General features: G+C 42.9%; 1 protein-coding gene across 9 annotated transcripts in view; it reads left to right on the top strand.

Moving 5' to 3' along the window:
• LOC121715455 (WSC domain-containing protein 2-like) overlaps positions 1–16,318 on the top strand; it is a 189,310-nt gene that overhangs the window by 97,644 nt on the left and 75,348 nt on the right. For all 9 annotated transcript variants that reach the window (XM_042101216.1, XM_042101223.1, XM_042101221.1 and 6 more), the window contains one exon: positions 13,038–13,152. In XM_042101216.1, coding sequence (XP_041957150.1) covers positions 13,038–13,152 — 115 coding nt within the window. The remainder of the gene's footprint in view (positions 1–13,037; positions 13,153–16,318) is intronic.

The raw sequence follows: 16,318 nt of genomic DNA, 5'->3' as shown, positions 1-16,318 counted from the left end.
GGCTATTAAATTATTTCTAAACCAGTCTGCTAAAGTCTGTAGTGAAGTCTGTGTAGGGTTTTCCAGGCTCCATTTCTTTTTACGAGACACCCTGCTCACTTGAGCCATCTACCGGTTGTTTGGGTTGTTGCAGCGTCTCACTGGAAAAATACAAATTAAAGTCGCGTGATCCCACTCGCGGACCACGAGTGAAGCTGGCCAAGTCGAAGCACTGCCCACTGTAGGTGCCCCACTATCCTACCAAAGCAGCTTCTCCACTTTGTTTGTGGAGCACTTTGGGTACGATTAAAAGATTAGAATTGGATGATCTAAGTTTCCTTTGTGGTTGATAAGATATTAAAAGCTCAGAGATATATGAAGGTGCTATGCCATTCAGAGCTTTGTAAGTAATAAACATAACCTTAAAATCAATTCTATAGGAAATGGGGAGCCAGTGCAGTTCAGCCAACACAGGGGTGATGTGTGTTCTCTTCTTAGTCTTAGTTAAAAGTCTAGCCGCAGAGTTCTGTATGAGTGCCAATTTCTTTAGATGTTTTTTGGGAAGACCAGTGAAAAGTGCATTGCAGTAGTCTAACCTGCTAGTGATAAAGGTGTGAATTGTTTTTTCTGCATCTTGTTGAGTTAAAAAGGGCACTTTGGCAATGTTTCTCAAGTGGAAATAGGCTGTCTGAGTAACTTTACTGATATGGGGCTTAAAACTTAACTCTGCATCTAAGATGACACCGAGACTTGTTACTTTTGGTTTGACCTGGTGCACCAAGTTCCCCAGATTACTAAGAATAATATCTCGCTTCAGTTTTGGTCCAACCAAAAGTACCTCTGTTTTGTCATCATGTCATCATTTAGTTTCAAAAAATTGTTGCTCATCCACTGATTAATGGAGCTTAGGCATGCAGTGAGGGAGCAAAGGCCATCTGGGTTAGTTGGCTCCACAGAAATATACAATTGGGTATCATCTGCGTAGCTGTGGAAGTTTACATTATGCTGACTTAATGACGTTTCCCAATGGAAGCATATATAGAGAAAATAGCAGGGGACCAAGGCAGCTCCCCTGGGCCACACCAAAAGGCAAGTCATGTTTTTCAGATACATGATCTCCTAGACTGATAAAAAAATCTCTGCCAGTAATGTAGGTTTGAAACCAGTTTAGAGCATTATCAGAGAGACCCACCCACTTTGCAAGGCGGTGAATTAGGATGCTATGATCAATGGTGTCAAATGCCGCACTCAAATCCAGAAGAATAAGGATTGAGACTTTGTTTTAGTCAGTAGCCAGTCTGAGATCATTGACTATTTTTACTAGAGCCGTTTCTGTGCTGTGATTTGATCTAAAACCTGAGTGGAATTTTTCAAGGATACTGTTTTCGTTGAGGAAGGTATTTAACTGATTACAAACAACATTTTCAAGTACTTTGCTCAAGAACGGTAGATTTGATATAGGCCTGTAGTTGCTCAGATTGGTATGGTCAAGATTTGACTTTTTAAGTAAAGGTTTCACAACAGCGGTTTTAAAAGCAGTTGGAAATATACCTGTTTCTAATGAGGTATTTATTACCTTGAGAATAAAGGGAGCTAAGCTATCATATACTTTTTTGAGGAATCTACTAGGGATTGGATCTAAAACACATGTTGAGGAGCCGGTTTGAGTTATAATTTTACCAAGCTCAGATTGAGTAATAGTGCTAAAGGACCTTAATTTTGGAGGGCTGTTTTTGGGTGTACTATCAACCATATTACTTGTGTTACCAATAGCCTCCCTTATAGAAATGACTTTGTTTTTGAAGAAGTCTGCAAATTCTTCGCATCTTAGAGAGGATGCCTGACTGAGTGTATCAAAAGGTGTTTGATGCAATAGCCTATCAATGGTAGAGAACAACACCCTAGAGTTTCCACTGTTTTCAGCAATTACCTTAGAGAAGTGGTTCCTCCTCTCATTCCGAATAGCTCTATTATAATTTGCTATTTTTTCTTTTAGAATGGCACGGTGAACCTGTAACTTAGTTTTTCTCCATGTTCTCTCAGCTTTTCTACATGATCTTTTTAGATCATGGATGTTTTCGTTCATCCAAGGTGTCAGTTTGCTACAGGGCCTTTTTTTAGTCTTTAAGGGTGCCACTCTGTCAAGCAGAGCGCCTAATTCACGATTGAGAGCCTCTACCATTTGATCAATGGGATGATGTAAAATATCTAAATTTATGGAGTCTATAAGAGCTATGAACTGCTGTTCTGCTCTAATGTCCAAGAGTCGCGATTTGATTGCAATTTCGGAATGAATTTTTGGAGTATGTAGTACTATATTAAAAGATACACAATGATGATCAGACATATTTATATAATTTACTGATAAGTCCGTGACTTCTATCCCTCTAGAAATGACTAGATCGAGGGTGTTGCCCAAGGTTGTGGGTGGGTCCTGTAACATGCTGCTTTAGCTCTAAACTGTCCAACACATTAAGGAACTTACTGGCTTTAGCATCAGTTGTCTTATTGACATGAATATTAAAGTCGCCATTTACAATTATCCGATCATAGCTAGTGATGATGAGCGACATAAGTTCAGAAAACTGGTCGAGAAAGCCAGTCCATAGTGTAGGAGGGCGGTATAAGGTTAATAGAAGTAAAGCTGGGTCAGCCTTCAGAGTGAGGGCAATATACTCAAAGGAAGCGAATTCGCCAAAGTTGACTCTAGTGCAACTATATTTGTTTGAGAGAATAAAGGCAATTCCACCACCTCGTTTGCCTTGTCTAATTGAGTGGAAGAAATTATAATTTGGGGGACAAGTTTCAACAAGAACGGCTTCGCTGTCTGAAGTCAGCCAGGTTTCAACAAGAAACAGAAAATCCAAATTTTTTTCACTAATAAAATCATTGATTGCAAAGGTTTTGGTAGTAAGTGCACCTATATTTAGTAAACCCATGTTAGCTGAAAATGCCTCTGGCTTTTGAGGAATATGCTGAGGTATGGAAGGAATATTTGTTAGGTTTCTAGTTTTAAATTTGTCTTTTCTTTTTACTATACGTTGGGTAGAAATCAACGTTGGAATAGAACTTATAAGCATAAGTCATGCTATTGCATGAAGCAGCTTGATCTATGGTAGTAGTATTGTATGTTACCCTGCAGAAAACATTCTCAGACCCATCCACATGTATAATGCCATTCGAATCAATACCTGGGGGGCGTGAATCTGTAATATTTTCTACAGAATGTCAATGCCTCAGTGTGGACGCTATGTTGTCAGAGAGTAGCCTGGCTCCATGTTGGTTTGGGTGGAGACCATCACGCTTCAGCATACTTGGCCTCTCCCAGAACAAGCCCCAGTTGTTGACATAGGGGATGCTTAGGGAAGCGCAGTAGCGTTTGAGCCAGGTGTGGAGATCGAACAGTCTGGACCATCTCTCAGCACCTTTTCTGTAGGTAGGGAGAGGCCCAGAGATGACAAAGCGTTTTTCTGTGCCCATCAGGGTGGTGATGAGAGTTTTGTAGTTTTCCTGCAGTGCTACTGACTGCTTATCTCTGATGCCGTTTGTGCCCACGTGTACGATGATGTTGTTGACCTTGGTGTGGCAGGCCAGGATGCTTGGGAGTTTCTGCTGGATGTCAAGGACCTTGGCACCAGGGAAGCAGTAGACCTTGGAGGGACCGCTACATGATGGGGGAATGCAGAGGTCTCTAACCATGGAACTGCCGATGACCAGGGTGGAGGTTGATGAGGTCCGGGGAGGAGGGGGTCGGGGGGGGCGGCGACTTTGAGGAGGGACCAGGATGGTTGTCTCGGGGCAGGAGGGGGTCCTCATCCTCGGTCAGAATGGCATAGCGATTTTCCAGTCGTATAGGTTGGGCTGGGCCTGAGTGCCGTCCGGACCGTCTGTCGTGCTTGTGATGCTTGCTTCTACGCCATGGCTCAGGCTGGTGTGGAGTGGAGCTGGCCAGCAGAGCAGGCTTGGTTCTCAGCAGAGGCCGGGGAGAGGCAACAGGGACAGAAGTTGCATTAGTGCATGGCATGGTTAAAGTATTGGAGGACAGAGTGAAAGCAGCGCATCTGGCATTAGTGTGTGTAAGAGAGGTAATGTTACTTACGGAGAGAATGGTGTCGAGGAACTGTTCATCCTTCTCAATCTGATGGAGGGTCGCTATTCTGGCTTCGAGTTCAACTATCTTTTCGCTGAGAAGGACGCATTAGTCGCAGCCTGGTGCACAGCTGAGGGGAGGCATCGTCGGTGTCAACTGTCTTTTAAACGTTTGTTTGCTAGTTGGCTAGCAACAGCGATATCGTGCAGTTCCTTGATAACTCGAACACAGGTAGCGGGTAAGTAATCTGAGAAAATCTCACTTTTATATTGAGTCACTAGTTTTGAGAGACGTAAGGAATTTGATGCTTTCTTCTTCCAGATAGCGTTTCCTTGGCCCGGTATTATTTGCAGCCCTTGATGCTGGCTTAACATTTCACGTTAACGTTTGACAGAAAAGTTTTGGCGATCAAGGTTATAGAGTCCGATAATCCAAAGCCTCGAGCAACAACAGTTTATGCAACAGTTTGTTCACGAGATATAATCGGTAGCCAGTAAATCCGTAGAAAGTAAATGGTAACAAGGAGATTTAAGATAGATAAGTTTGGAAGTTTAGGTAGTTACATACGGAGCACGCCGACCAGAACCGGAAAACCCTTCTTGCCACTCTCCTTAGTCCTATCCGCCCTCATCAGCTGGAACCCCTCCACAGCAACGTTTGTATCTGGAGTTAACTCATTCAGCCAGGGTTCTGTAAACAATAACATGCTGCACTCCCAATATTCCCTCTCATGTCTTGTCAGCGCTGTTAACTCGTCCAGCTTGTTAGGGAGAGATCTAACATTTCCCATTATTACACGGCTCTTCAGAGTGCTGCAGAATGCTCCTTTCACTTGAATGGGCCTTCCCAACGTTCAATGGTCTGCTAATTCTCAATAACAGACCGTTGCTAAGTATAACAGACCGCTGTCAAGGAAAATGGGCTTTGTGCTTCTATTTCACGTCTTTCATATCACTACGCAAGGACTAGAACTTCATTCAAAAGTGAAAGCAGACGGTTGATAAGCTGTGTTCTAAAGAATGTTTGATTCAAGTTCAGCGTGTGCTGTTGCGAACTATTTGTTTCTCACCAAAAACCACGATGAAACGGTAACAAATAGGCTATAGCCTAGGCTATGTAGGCTAAAGAGTCACATCGTGGGGAGTTTATTGTTTCGTTTTGGCAAGTAGCCGTGTAATAAGCGGGATAATGTATAGAACACCGGTCATTATTGGTAAAAATAAGTCCCTTCAGGGCGGAACAAGACCCCTCCGCTGCGCGTCGTGGTCTGGTTCGCCCTGTCGGGACTTATTTTCCCAATAATGACCGGCGTTCTATACATTATCCCTTACTTATTGCTGAGGGGAGGACAGGACTCTAGCGTCTCCTAGCTCGCCGCATTACCCCAACCCGACTTCCCCGTTTCTTCCTCTTGATCTCGCTGGGAACGTCGGGTCTCTCCTGGGGCTGCGCCATTGAGTTCCGCAATGCCAACAGCTGATCCCTGGTGTAAACAACATATCCATGGTGGCTCGTAGATTCCCCACATGCTCTTAGGAATAGCCCACAAAGTACGAACACGGCAATACAACTGAGCATGGTCCACTTCATATCTCAGAAACAAACGCTCTTTCAAAGACGTAAAAAACACTTAGAAACAAAGGCAAAAGTAGGACACGATGCAACAGGCAGCCACGCGAGCGGCGCTGCTGGATGGGCTCGGTAGTACATCGTAGACAGCCTGGATCAGGGACATATGTGATGGGGCTCCTCTTTCCACAGCTCTGCCCATGAGACTCTGCAGTCAACTGCATGCAACTGCTGCATGCAGTGATCTCCTGTCCTTTCCCTGCGCCTTGTTGTAGCTAGGTGTTGTGCCTCTACCTAGGCCAGCTCTTCCATGAGTCACTGCTCCCACCAGTGCCCTGGCGGTAACCGCGGCTCAGCCACATGGTTTCTCAGTGATTGATGGTATCTGGGTAGTACAAGTATGAAGCGGAAATTCTTGGTAACCTTTCCTTTCTTCAACAACAGAGACCCAGCAGAGACTCTCAGACTGAAACTGTCATAGTAGTCCAGAATGAGGTCTCTAAACTCTGGGATGTGGTGGTGGCGCAGGGCCTCCTCTACCAGTTTGTGGGGTATGGACCCATAGGTATTTGTGAGGTCTAACCACAGCACCACGGCATCTTCGGGATCCCTCCTTTATGGACCGAGTTGTCAATGTATGAGTTTGTCAGGAGGTAGTTGGTCAGCCGCCTTGCAACAATGCTGAAGAATATCTTTCCCTCAACACTGAGCAGCCAGATGTTTATGAACTGGTCGATGGTCTTCGACTCTTCCTCCTTTGGAATCCACACCCCCTCTGCAAACCGCCACTGCTGAGCAACCTTTTCCCTCCTCCATATAACCTTCAGGATCTTCCAGAACCTGTGGAGTAGTTTTGGGCAGTTCTTGTAAACCCTGTAAGGTACCCCACTTGGTCCTGGGGCTGAGCTTGCCCTGGCCTTTCTGATCCCCTCCTGGATCTCCTTCCAGCTGGGCTCCTTCCCGTCGAAGTTCAGAGTTGGTGCAGGTGGATCAATCAGGTGCTGGCAGTGGCCCAGATCTTGCTACCTGGATCTGTCACAGAAGGTGTCTCTGAGGTGGCTCTGACTTTGGAGCAGCTGAGCTGGCCATTCTGCTTCTTACCAAGTACAGTGGGTAGTAGTTAAGAATGGACACTTCATTCACGAACAACGTGATTCACGCAGCTGGGTGAAATGTAAGTACAACTGCAGCCGCTTGGGGGCAGCATAAGTCCGCTGTGGCGTTCCGCGGTTGAACCGGACGGAGCGTTCGACAGCAAGGGCTGTGATTGGCCGAGTTTTCAGTGTGTTGGGGTTTTAGCAGCCCCTGCAACATGCTAGTCCACTGTAGCCTATAAGCTTTGTACATAATGTCAAATATAGTTTTGGATTCAGTGGTAAGATTTCTTGATTGTACAGTACCTGTCTCTCAGTAATGTTTTAAAATGAGGGCTTCGTCAGCTGGCAGTAGGCTACTTTGTCTGCAGTCATGAGAAGTTCGCTTGCTAACAGAACATAAATATGCTGCCCAGAAACCTCGTGAATAGTTCTGAATTTTTTTTACTACACTAACGAGGTTGAAATATAGCCTTTGCCTACAGCATCTCCTTAACAGTAATGTTAACAAAATGACATCATTCATATGACAAAGGAAAACGAATTCGGTCACTCAAGGCTGTGCCACAGCAACCAGTGTAGGCTACAGTCCTACCCAATAGGCCTACTCAAAGCAGCTAGCGTGGCCTGACGGTCGAGTGGGTTAATGCACGTATTTCCAGAACAGGTCTGCAACTTTCAGATAGTCCTGAGTTTGAATCCAGGCTGGAGTAATGATGCAACATTTTTCCTTTAGAAATCTTTTTACTGAATCGAAGTTGTAGCCTACTACAGACAGTCGATTAGGTGTTCTGAAGTAGCCTAGGCTTAGGCTGGGTGTAGGCTACTTTGAAACTTCTGCGGGGTAACGGGAGCATTTGTTTTTAAAACATAACTTGCATTTTCCATTCCAACCATTATTAGGCCTAGGTCTATTTTTATATATTTTTTGTGTGTATTTGATATGTTCCAAACAGTAGTGGGGGTTTTGGGAGAGACTGAGGCAGGGCCCTTTCTCTCGCAGCTGGTGCGCGATCACCTTGTTGCGCTTTCAAATGAGTTTGAGCGTTACTTCCCATCCTCCAAAGATCCACGGCAAACCAATGAGTCAATATCCCAAATAGTCCTAACTTGTCAGCGCAGGAGGAAGAGCAGTTGATCGAAATTGCAAATGACGGTGGTCTTTAGAGTGTCTATAAGGAAACCTCTCTGGCGGGTTTTTGGATCAATAACAAAGCAGAATATCCCAAGATAGCTGTAAAAGCGCTGAAGACGTTGCTACCATTTCCCACCACGAGGCCGGGTTTTCGGCAATGACTGCAACTAAGACCAAATTGCGCAATCGACTGGACATTTCAAACACACTGAGGGTGTCACTGTCTTCCATCATTCCATAAGCAGGGCTCCCACTGATTATATTCGTAATGCACGTTTAGTTCCCATGTTTTGTTCCCATATTTTGTTAAGCATGTTCACACGTAGGCTATAGATGTAGCTTCAAGTTGTTCAATATTCATAGTTCATATTGTTCCATTTTCACTTCTTCAAGTTCACGTTTTTCACATGTTTAAGAGATCGTTACCTTCACTGTTCATACATAACTGGAGCTAGTTCTTTTCAAGTAATGCATGCACAACACATATGGAACATGGAACCACCCCCTACCCCTGCCGCCGCCGGTCCGTGGAAAAAACTTAGGAATCAAACCGGTCCATGGTACATAAAAGGTTGGGGACCCCTGCTTTACAGCAACAGGACACACTATCCCTCCACCTTTAGCCTCACCTGTCACTCGTTGCCTTCATATTTTTCTTTTCAAATTTGTGATATCACTCAAGGCTTGCTTTAGTTAATTAGCAAGTTACTACCAGAAGCCAAAAATCTGACTCTCTCACTAGCCACTTTTGCCAATAATCTTGTCACCCTCCCAGAATTCTGAATATCTTTGCTCGCACACTGTAGGAACTGTAACGTGATTAATAACATGTTACACACAACTCTGCTCAGCTACGACTAGAGAAAGAATTTCCCGTGTTTAAGTTCACTCCAAGTTGGCCTACCCCATAAACTGGATGACAGTAGGCTATTTCTATTTATCTGTAAAATTACCACATAACTTTATGAAGCAGAATTACGCAGGCTATTTGCACACATTTTGTTTGCGCAAGAAAGAGAAAATACAGCGCACGCGATTTTGGGCTGCACTTTGAAACTCTTTCCGGCGCCCCTGCCTTGTTGCCTTTATGATTTCCTTATAACTTTCTTATACTAAATAGGAAATGCAAACAATGACCTGCCCAACCCTGGAACTTACTGACTCTGTCTCTCTGTCTCGTGCATCGCGCACTCTATGCAGCCTATACATTTCAAATTATGGTAGCCTAAGGTAACGTTCAAGTTAGATCGGCTGCATGAAGGAGAGTGAGAGGAAACCCGTGTCCTGCTTTTATATTTGATAAATAGGTCAATCTCTTCTCACAGTTCCAATGCATGATCTGAATAATGGTTTCATATTTGTTAGTCAACTTTGCAAAATACATTCGGGGCTACACTCGCTGAAGTCCCTGCAAAATCGACCCCCTGATAAGATATATAAACTCATGCTATTGTATTATCATATATGTTTGGTAATGGCTCAACTGTCTCTGATTGTTCTACTGACTTGGAAACTGGATGCGTCATGGAAGCAGTAAGTCAAGTCGCATCAAAAATAGTAGTGGCAGAACTCCCAAGAGCCACCTGGTGGTTGTTTGGGTCAACTGCAGTTTGTGCCATTTCTGCCGAGAAAATGGGGTGCGTGATTCATGCAAGAACCCGTCCAAACTTAATTGATACCCACTGTAGCTGCTTTGTGAACCCGAAGGGATTCGCTATGAAGGTAGCCCGGTTCTTGGCCCTCTCTTTCCTCCTTCTCCTTTGCCACTATAAGCTTTTTGCGGAGGATGTTGCGCAGCTCTGCTAGAGCAGGGCTCTTCAATTGGCGGCCCAAAAAAAAGTAAGCTCTAGCAAGCGCATGAGCTGTTCTCCACTCTTGCATCTCTCGCTCGCTTTAATCCTGCAGCCACTGCACCGTAGCCCATTGCACAAGTTAGACTACATTACAATCCATTACATTTGTACGTAAGTTGAACGTAAGTTTAGTTTCAACCTAAATTGGCACTATGTTGGAGTTTATGAACTACTAATATTTAACAGGTTTCACCACACAAATAGTTTCTGTCAACAATATCGCAAAAAAAAACCACAGGCACAATTTCTGCAAAACTTGGTGGAAAGGTGGAGCAGATCCGACTCAAAGGGAATTTCAAAGTATTTCTATATAGTAACCTGGCTATTTTTTCGAAACGATAGCGAAAGAAAAACTTGGAGTCTCTCTGTGTCCATTTAGTGAATGATGAATTTGTGCATAGCCTAGGCTATTGCCGTTGTCCTTCATTTCTTCACGTCTTACAACATAATGCAATAATAGTCTAGTGAAGTCAGAAATGAGCCTGTCTAAAGGCCTCTTGGAAATCATGTGGCATGTCACATTAAATGCGCACTCAATTGCGATTCGAAGCAAAAAGTATCACCGATAGCCTAACGAAGGTAAATTGCGTTTGTAAATGTGGCGACGGCAAAACGTTTTGTGGTTAAAGTGAATCATAGACTATATAATAACCAAAGAAAGTGAAGGAGATGATTTGCACCTCCGTTCACCAAATAAAGGCTGTGGTTGTGTTTCTACAATATGTTGGCACAAAATGTAATTTCTGTCAGAAACCAAGTAGGCTAAACGTTTTCAATGTCATCGTGAACTATGCCCATGTTCAGTAGGCTATGTTTTTAATTTATTCAAGCAGTGACATTTGGTATAATGCATGGGGTAATGTGATGTGCATCAGAAAAAAAGATGGGCCTGTCCCTCTCAAAACATGTTAAAATAGTGTGATTAGCAACCAGAAAAGAAAAAAACCCGGGGCAAACACCCCCGGACCCCCGTGTTGTTATTATTATTATTAGGCTATTATGACTGGCCTGCCCCCACTGCTAAAAAAAATCTAGAGGTCACGGTCATCTCATTTAAATGATGGGAATATCAAATGTAACAAGTAGGCCTATACATCAGAAGAGCTACATATGCGACTGATTACACATTTAATTCACCTGAACAGTGTTTGAATCCTGTTTGTTCTCACTGGAAATCTTGAACCTAGCAGTTAGATTCCATTACTGTTATCTTATCACAGATTTCATTCCATATTAGCCATCAACAATCAGTTAAAGATGTTGTTATGCATGTACAAAATACAACATTTGTACACCCATATTGCTGCTGTTGTACTTCATTGTATCTACAGCTGTAATGTGATTACTCATATTTCAAGCCGCATTTCTCCGGCCCCTCAGTTGTGATGCTTTTCATGAACTGGCCCCCATTACAAACTAATTGAATAGCCCTGTGCTAGAGAATCCCTCTCCTCCTCCCTCGCCTCCTTGAACCTCTTCCTCAGGCTCTTTAGTTCTTGCCTAAGCTGGTGGATCTTGTTTGCCCTGTTGTTCATGGTGTAGGGGAGGTTCACTACTTTCTTCTCCTCCAGTCTGAATCTCTCAGCTGCTAGGCTGATAATGTATAAGTAAGTATGGGGGGGCAGCCGTGGCCTACTGGTTAGCACTTCGGACTTGTAACCAGAGGGTTGCCTGTTCGAACCCTAACCAGTAGGAACGGCTGAAGTGCCCTTGAGCAAGGCACCTAACCCTTTACTGCTCCCCGAGCGCCGCTGTTGTAGCAGGCAGCTCACTGCGCCGGGATTAGTGTGTGCTTCACCTCACTGTGTGTTCACTGTGTGCTGAGTGTGTTTCACTAATTCACGGATTGGGATAAATGCAGAGGCCAAATTTCCCTCACGGGATCAAAAGAGTATATATACTTACTACTATACACTCGAAGGTTCTGGGCACTGTGGTTTGGCTCCGGGCCTAGCTCCTCCTGCATCTCACCAGGGGTGTTCCCTGTGTTACACACTGCAAAAACTGCTTATCTAACAAAATCTAACCAAGTGTTATTAATCTTATATCAAGATAAAAAAACTAGTTGGTATTGTTTTCAGTATAAAGAGACTTACCTAGCGCTTTCTTGTGAAATCATTTGACTTAATTTAAAAAAAAATTGACTTATTTTAAGACATCGCATCTTGAAAACAAGCAAATTTGTCTGCCAGTGCGTTAAGCAAATTTGTCCTAAAACAAGCAAATTTGTCTGCCAGTGCGTTGAGCAAATTTGTCTTGATAAGACTCCTTAAAATAAGTTAAAGTCTTTTTAATTTAAGTCAAAATGATCTTTCGAGAGGGCGCTAGGTAAGTCTTTTCATACTAAAAACAATACCAAATAGATCTTTTAATCTTAATATAAGATCAATAACACTTGGTTAGAATTCATTTTTTGCAGTGCAGGTACCATCCACACGCATCTCATCTTGACCTTGTGGGTTCTCAGGCCATGTGGGTTATTATTCCTATTATGCTAATTATGCAAATTGCATAAAGTAGTCTAGAAGGATAAATAACATTTTCCCTTATATTTGGTTAAGTTTACCCTTAATTTAATACCACTAAAATCATAATTTGTCCATTTTTGTCTATTTTCATGGCTACCTTTTCATACTAAAACGGTCCTTTTGTCCACCACAGGGGACATGCTATAAAATTTAAAATAAAAATAAATGTAAAAAAATAAAAATTGTAAGATGTTTTTTTAATCCTAAATAGAAAGGAAATCACAAAAAAAAGAAATTGTTGGACACTTTTTTTTCTTGGTTCCCAGGAGGCTATAGATGACATTTCTGCAATAAAACTTTAGGGTACTTAACATTTCTGGGTTTACTGTTGGCCCTATGGGGATTATATAGTACTAGATTATATAGTTCATATTATAGATTATATAGTAATCCCCAAAGAATGACTGAAAATAAAGAGTTTACTGAAGATTATGGTATGCTGAAATACCAGCTTTCATCAACTGAAGTGAACACGCATTTCTTTACGGTCATACACACACGGTTTAATTACCAGCAAAGCGTTTTTGAAGTAATAACAAGTAATAATAACATAAAAACACTTGTTTTTACCTTATTTGATCCAGCAGTTTCTCCTTTAGATGACGTGAAAATGTGCTTCCCCCTGTTTTACCTCCAGCTGATGTCCACTATTGATTTTTCTGTCATCGCAACACAAACATATGTCCGACCAATTTTCTGTAAAAATGTGATTGTCTTAAAAAAATTCTAGCGTAATCTCTAGTGGCCCCACACACAATGCTAATTTGAATTGTTTCATGTTTCCCACAGCTAAATACATTGGTTGCTACATGGATGACACACAGAACAGGGCACTAAAAGGAGTGTCGTTTTTTGACTATAAAAAGATGACCGTATTCCGTTGCCAGGACAACTGTGCTGAAAGGTAAGGCAATAATAATTATGTTTAGTAATGTTGAAATGGTTATACTGTGACTAAGTACAATTAGATCAGTGTTTGCATAATACTTAATAGTTTGGACAGCTATGCATAAGAGATTTCTAAGAAGAGTAAAATTTAAGCTGTCCATTCGCCACTTTCACATGGCCAAACCAATCCAAGGAATAAAGATGAAAGAACAAATATAGCCACAAGCGGAGATGACGGGCCCAAGTACCTACGGTTCAGGGGTGGAAGGGGTTTAGTTCTTACACCAAACGTGAAACAAATCTGATGAAACATTTAGGAAGGGTAGAGAAGACTAGTTAAATGTCCATTATTTTTCTTACCAGGCATGTACAACCTAAAGTTGGGATGCTTTGTAAAAATGTGAATAAAAAAGAATGCTGTGATTTAAAAATCATGTCAAACCTATATTTAATTGAGAATAGTCAAAGACAACATGTAAACTGTTGAAGGAGCTAGCCTGGGAATACCCATACGAACTTTCAGCAAATTTGGGATTTGCTCTGCAGGTCTGTAAAACACGGCACTCAAATACAATCACTAATCCAGCATGGACATGTATTTCTTTTAAATTGATTAAACAACTGCATTTAAAACCTTCGTTTACAAGATTGCTACACTTCTGAAATGATTTGGTAAGAGTTTAATGCTGCTGGAAGTCATTTTTTTGCTGTTGTTTTTTGCAGATGACTCCGCTTTTCTAGTCTCCCATAAAGAGAAATCAGAGATAAAAAGGCTGCTTAGTTTAGAACTCCTTAACCTCAGTGCTTGGTTAACAGATAACAATCTCTCCACCTTGATAAAACAGAGTTGATTCTTTTTGGATCCAGAGATCAAGGGGAGTTTATGGCCTAAAGATTTATCTCAAAGGTAAGCCAAAGAACTAAGTTCCTGGCTATAATATCCAGCCTCTTAGACAGTAACACCTTGAAAATCCTGGCTGATGCTCTTGTTCAATGGCATCTTGACTCTGCCTGTACATCTTGGTACACTGGCACTACTAAAGGCCTCAAAGACAAGCTACAGATCTGTCAAAATAATCTGATCAGAGTGATCCTTAAACTCCATCATAGTAAAAAAGTACTCTTTTCTATACTCAGCAGCTGTCTTTTGGAATGGATTACCTTCCAATCTTAAACCGTTGAGCTCCTCCTACTTTCATTTTAAATCTTCAATAGAAAAATGGTTATCAAACTCTTGGAAATACTAAGAATACTGTAGTCTTTTTCTTTTTTTTTTGTATTTGTTTGTTTTGATTATTAGTTGACCCCTTTCCCCTTTTTCCTCAATGTTTTAGTCCATGTGTTGTTAATTCCCTTCCATCTAAAGGACCACTATGGAAACAAGCCTTTGGGCTTTCTTGTGTTTTTTTTATCCTTTTGAACACTTATTAGTGGGTTTGATCAAGCAAGCTCACTATTGTTCTTCTTAAGTATACATATTCAAAGTCAAAGTCAGCTTTATTGTCAATTTCTTCACATGTTCCAGACGTACAAAGAGATCGAAATTACGTTTCTCACTCCCACGGTGAAGACAAGACATATATTACCAATTTAGGTCCACAGACAAACATAACATTCAAGTAAACAAAAAAGTAAGTAAATAAGTAAATAAGAGGGCACATATAATAATGAAAAAATAAGAGCAGCAAAATTTGGTTGAAATTGTGCATAGACAGTCAATAAAATACTAGTGCAAAGTCAGGCCAATAAAAGGCTTGGGTAGTTCTGTTTGACCTAAGTAAGAAAGAAAGTGGCATAGTGGTACAAGTTATGTAAGAGCAGCAGAAGTGTTGTGTTTTCAGGACAACAACACCAAGTTGTAAAGTGTACAAGTGTACAAGTGTGCAAGTGTGCAAGTGGAGTAGTGCAGGCGGCCATTTTGGGTCCAATGTCCAGGATGTTATGTAGCTGAGGGTGGAGGGGGGAGAGGAGGGAGAGAGTTCAGCATCCTTACAGCTTGGTGTATGAAGCTGTTGGTGAGTCTGGTAGTGCGGGAGCGCAGGCTTCTGTACCTCTTCCCAGAGGGCAGTAGATCAAACAGATTGTGAGCGGGGTGACTTGCATCACTCACAATTTTGGTCGCCTTGCGGGTGAGGTGGGTGGTGTAAATGTCCTTCAGGGAGGGGAGTGAAGCACCAATAATCCTTCCAGCTGTGTTCACTATGCGCTGCAGGGCTTTCCTGTTGTATTCAGTGCAGCTTCCGCCCCACACAGCGATACAGCTGGAGAGGATGCTCTCAATGGTGCCTCGGTAGAATGTGGTCATGATGGCTGGTGGAGCACTTGCTCGCCTGAGTTTCCGCAGGAAGTACAGGCGGCGCTGAGCTCTCTTCGCCAGTGATGCAATGTTGGTGGTCCAGGAGAGGTCTTCACTGATGTGCACCCCCAGGAATTTGGTGCTGCTCGCTCTCTCCACCACAGCACCGTCGATGGTCAGTGGCAGGTGTTGGGTGTGACCTCTCCGGAAGTCAACAACAATCTCTTTGGTCTTGCTGACGTTCAGCAGGAGGTTGTTGTCCCTGCACCACGTGGTCAGATGGTCGACCTCCAACCTGTATTGAGTCTCGTCGCCCTTAGTGATGAGACCCACCAGAGTTGTGTCGTCAGCAAATTTCACTATGTGATTGTTGCTGTAGGTTGCAGTGCAGTCATGCGTCAGCAGGGTGAAGAGCAGCGGACTGAGCACGCAGCCTTGGGGGGCCCCTGTGCTCAGTGTGATGCTGCTTGAGGTATTGTTGCCAACACGTACTACTTGGGGCCTCTGACAGAGGAAGTCCAGTAGCCAGTTGCAGAGGTAGGTACTGAGTCCCAGTTTGTCAAGTTTGCAGATGAGTTGTTGTGGTATTATGGTGTTGAATGCAGAACTGAAGTCTATAAACAGCGATCTCACATATGAGTCTCTTTTTTCCAGGTGGGTGAGGGCTGGGTGGAGGGCAGAGCAGATTGCATCCTCTGTAGACCGCTTGGCTCGGTATGCAAACTGGAAGGGGTCCAGGGTGGGGGGGAGAATGGCTTTGATATGTGACATGACAAGCCGCTCAAAGCACTTCATGATGATGGGTGTCAGTGCCACAGGGCGGTAGTCATTGAAGCAGGATGGAGCAGTTTTCTTCGGCACAGGTATGATGGTGGCAGCTTTGAAA

Source organism: Alosa sapidissima, chromosome 8 (genome assembly GCF_018492685.1).
Source record: "Alosa sapidissima isolate fAloSap1 chromosome 8, fAloSap1.pri, whole genome shotgun sequence".
Taxonomy (NCBI): domain Eukaryota; kingdom Metazoa; phylum Chordata; class Actinopteri; order Clupeiformes; family Clupeidae; genus Alosa; species Alosa sapidissima.
This window is presented reverse-complemented; position numbering and strand designations above follow the sequence as displayed.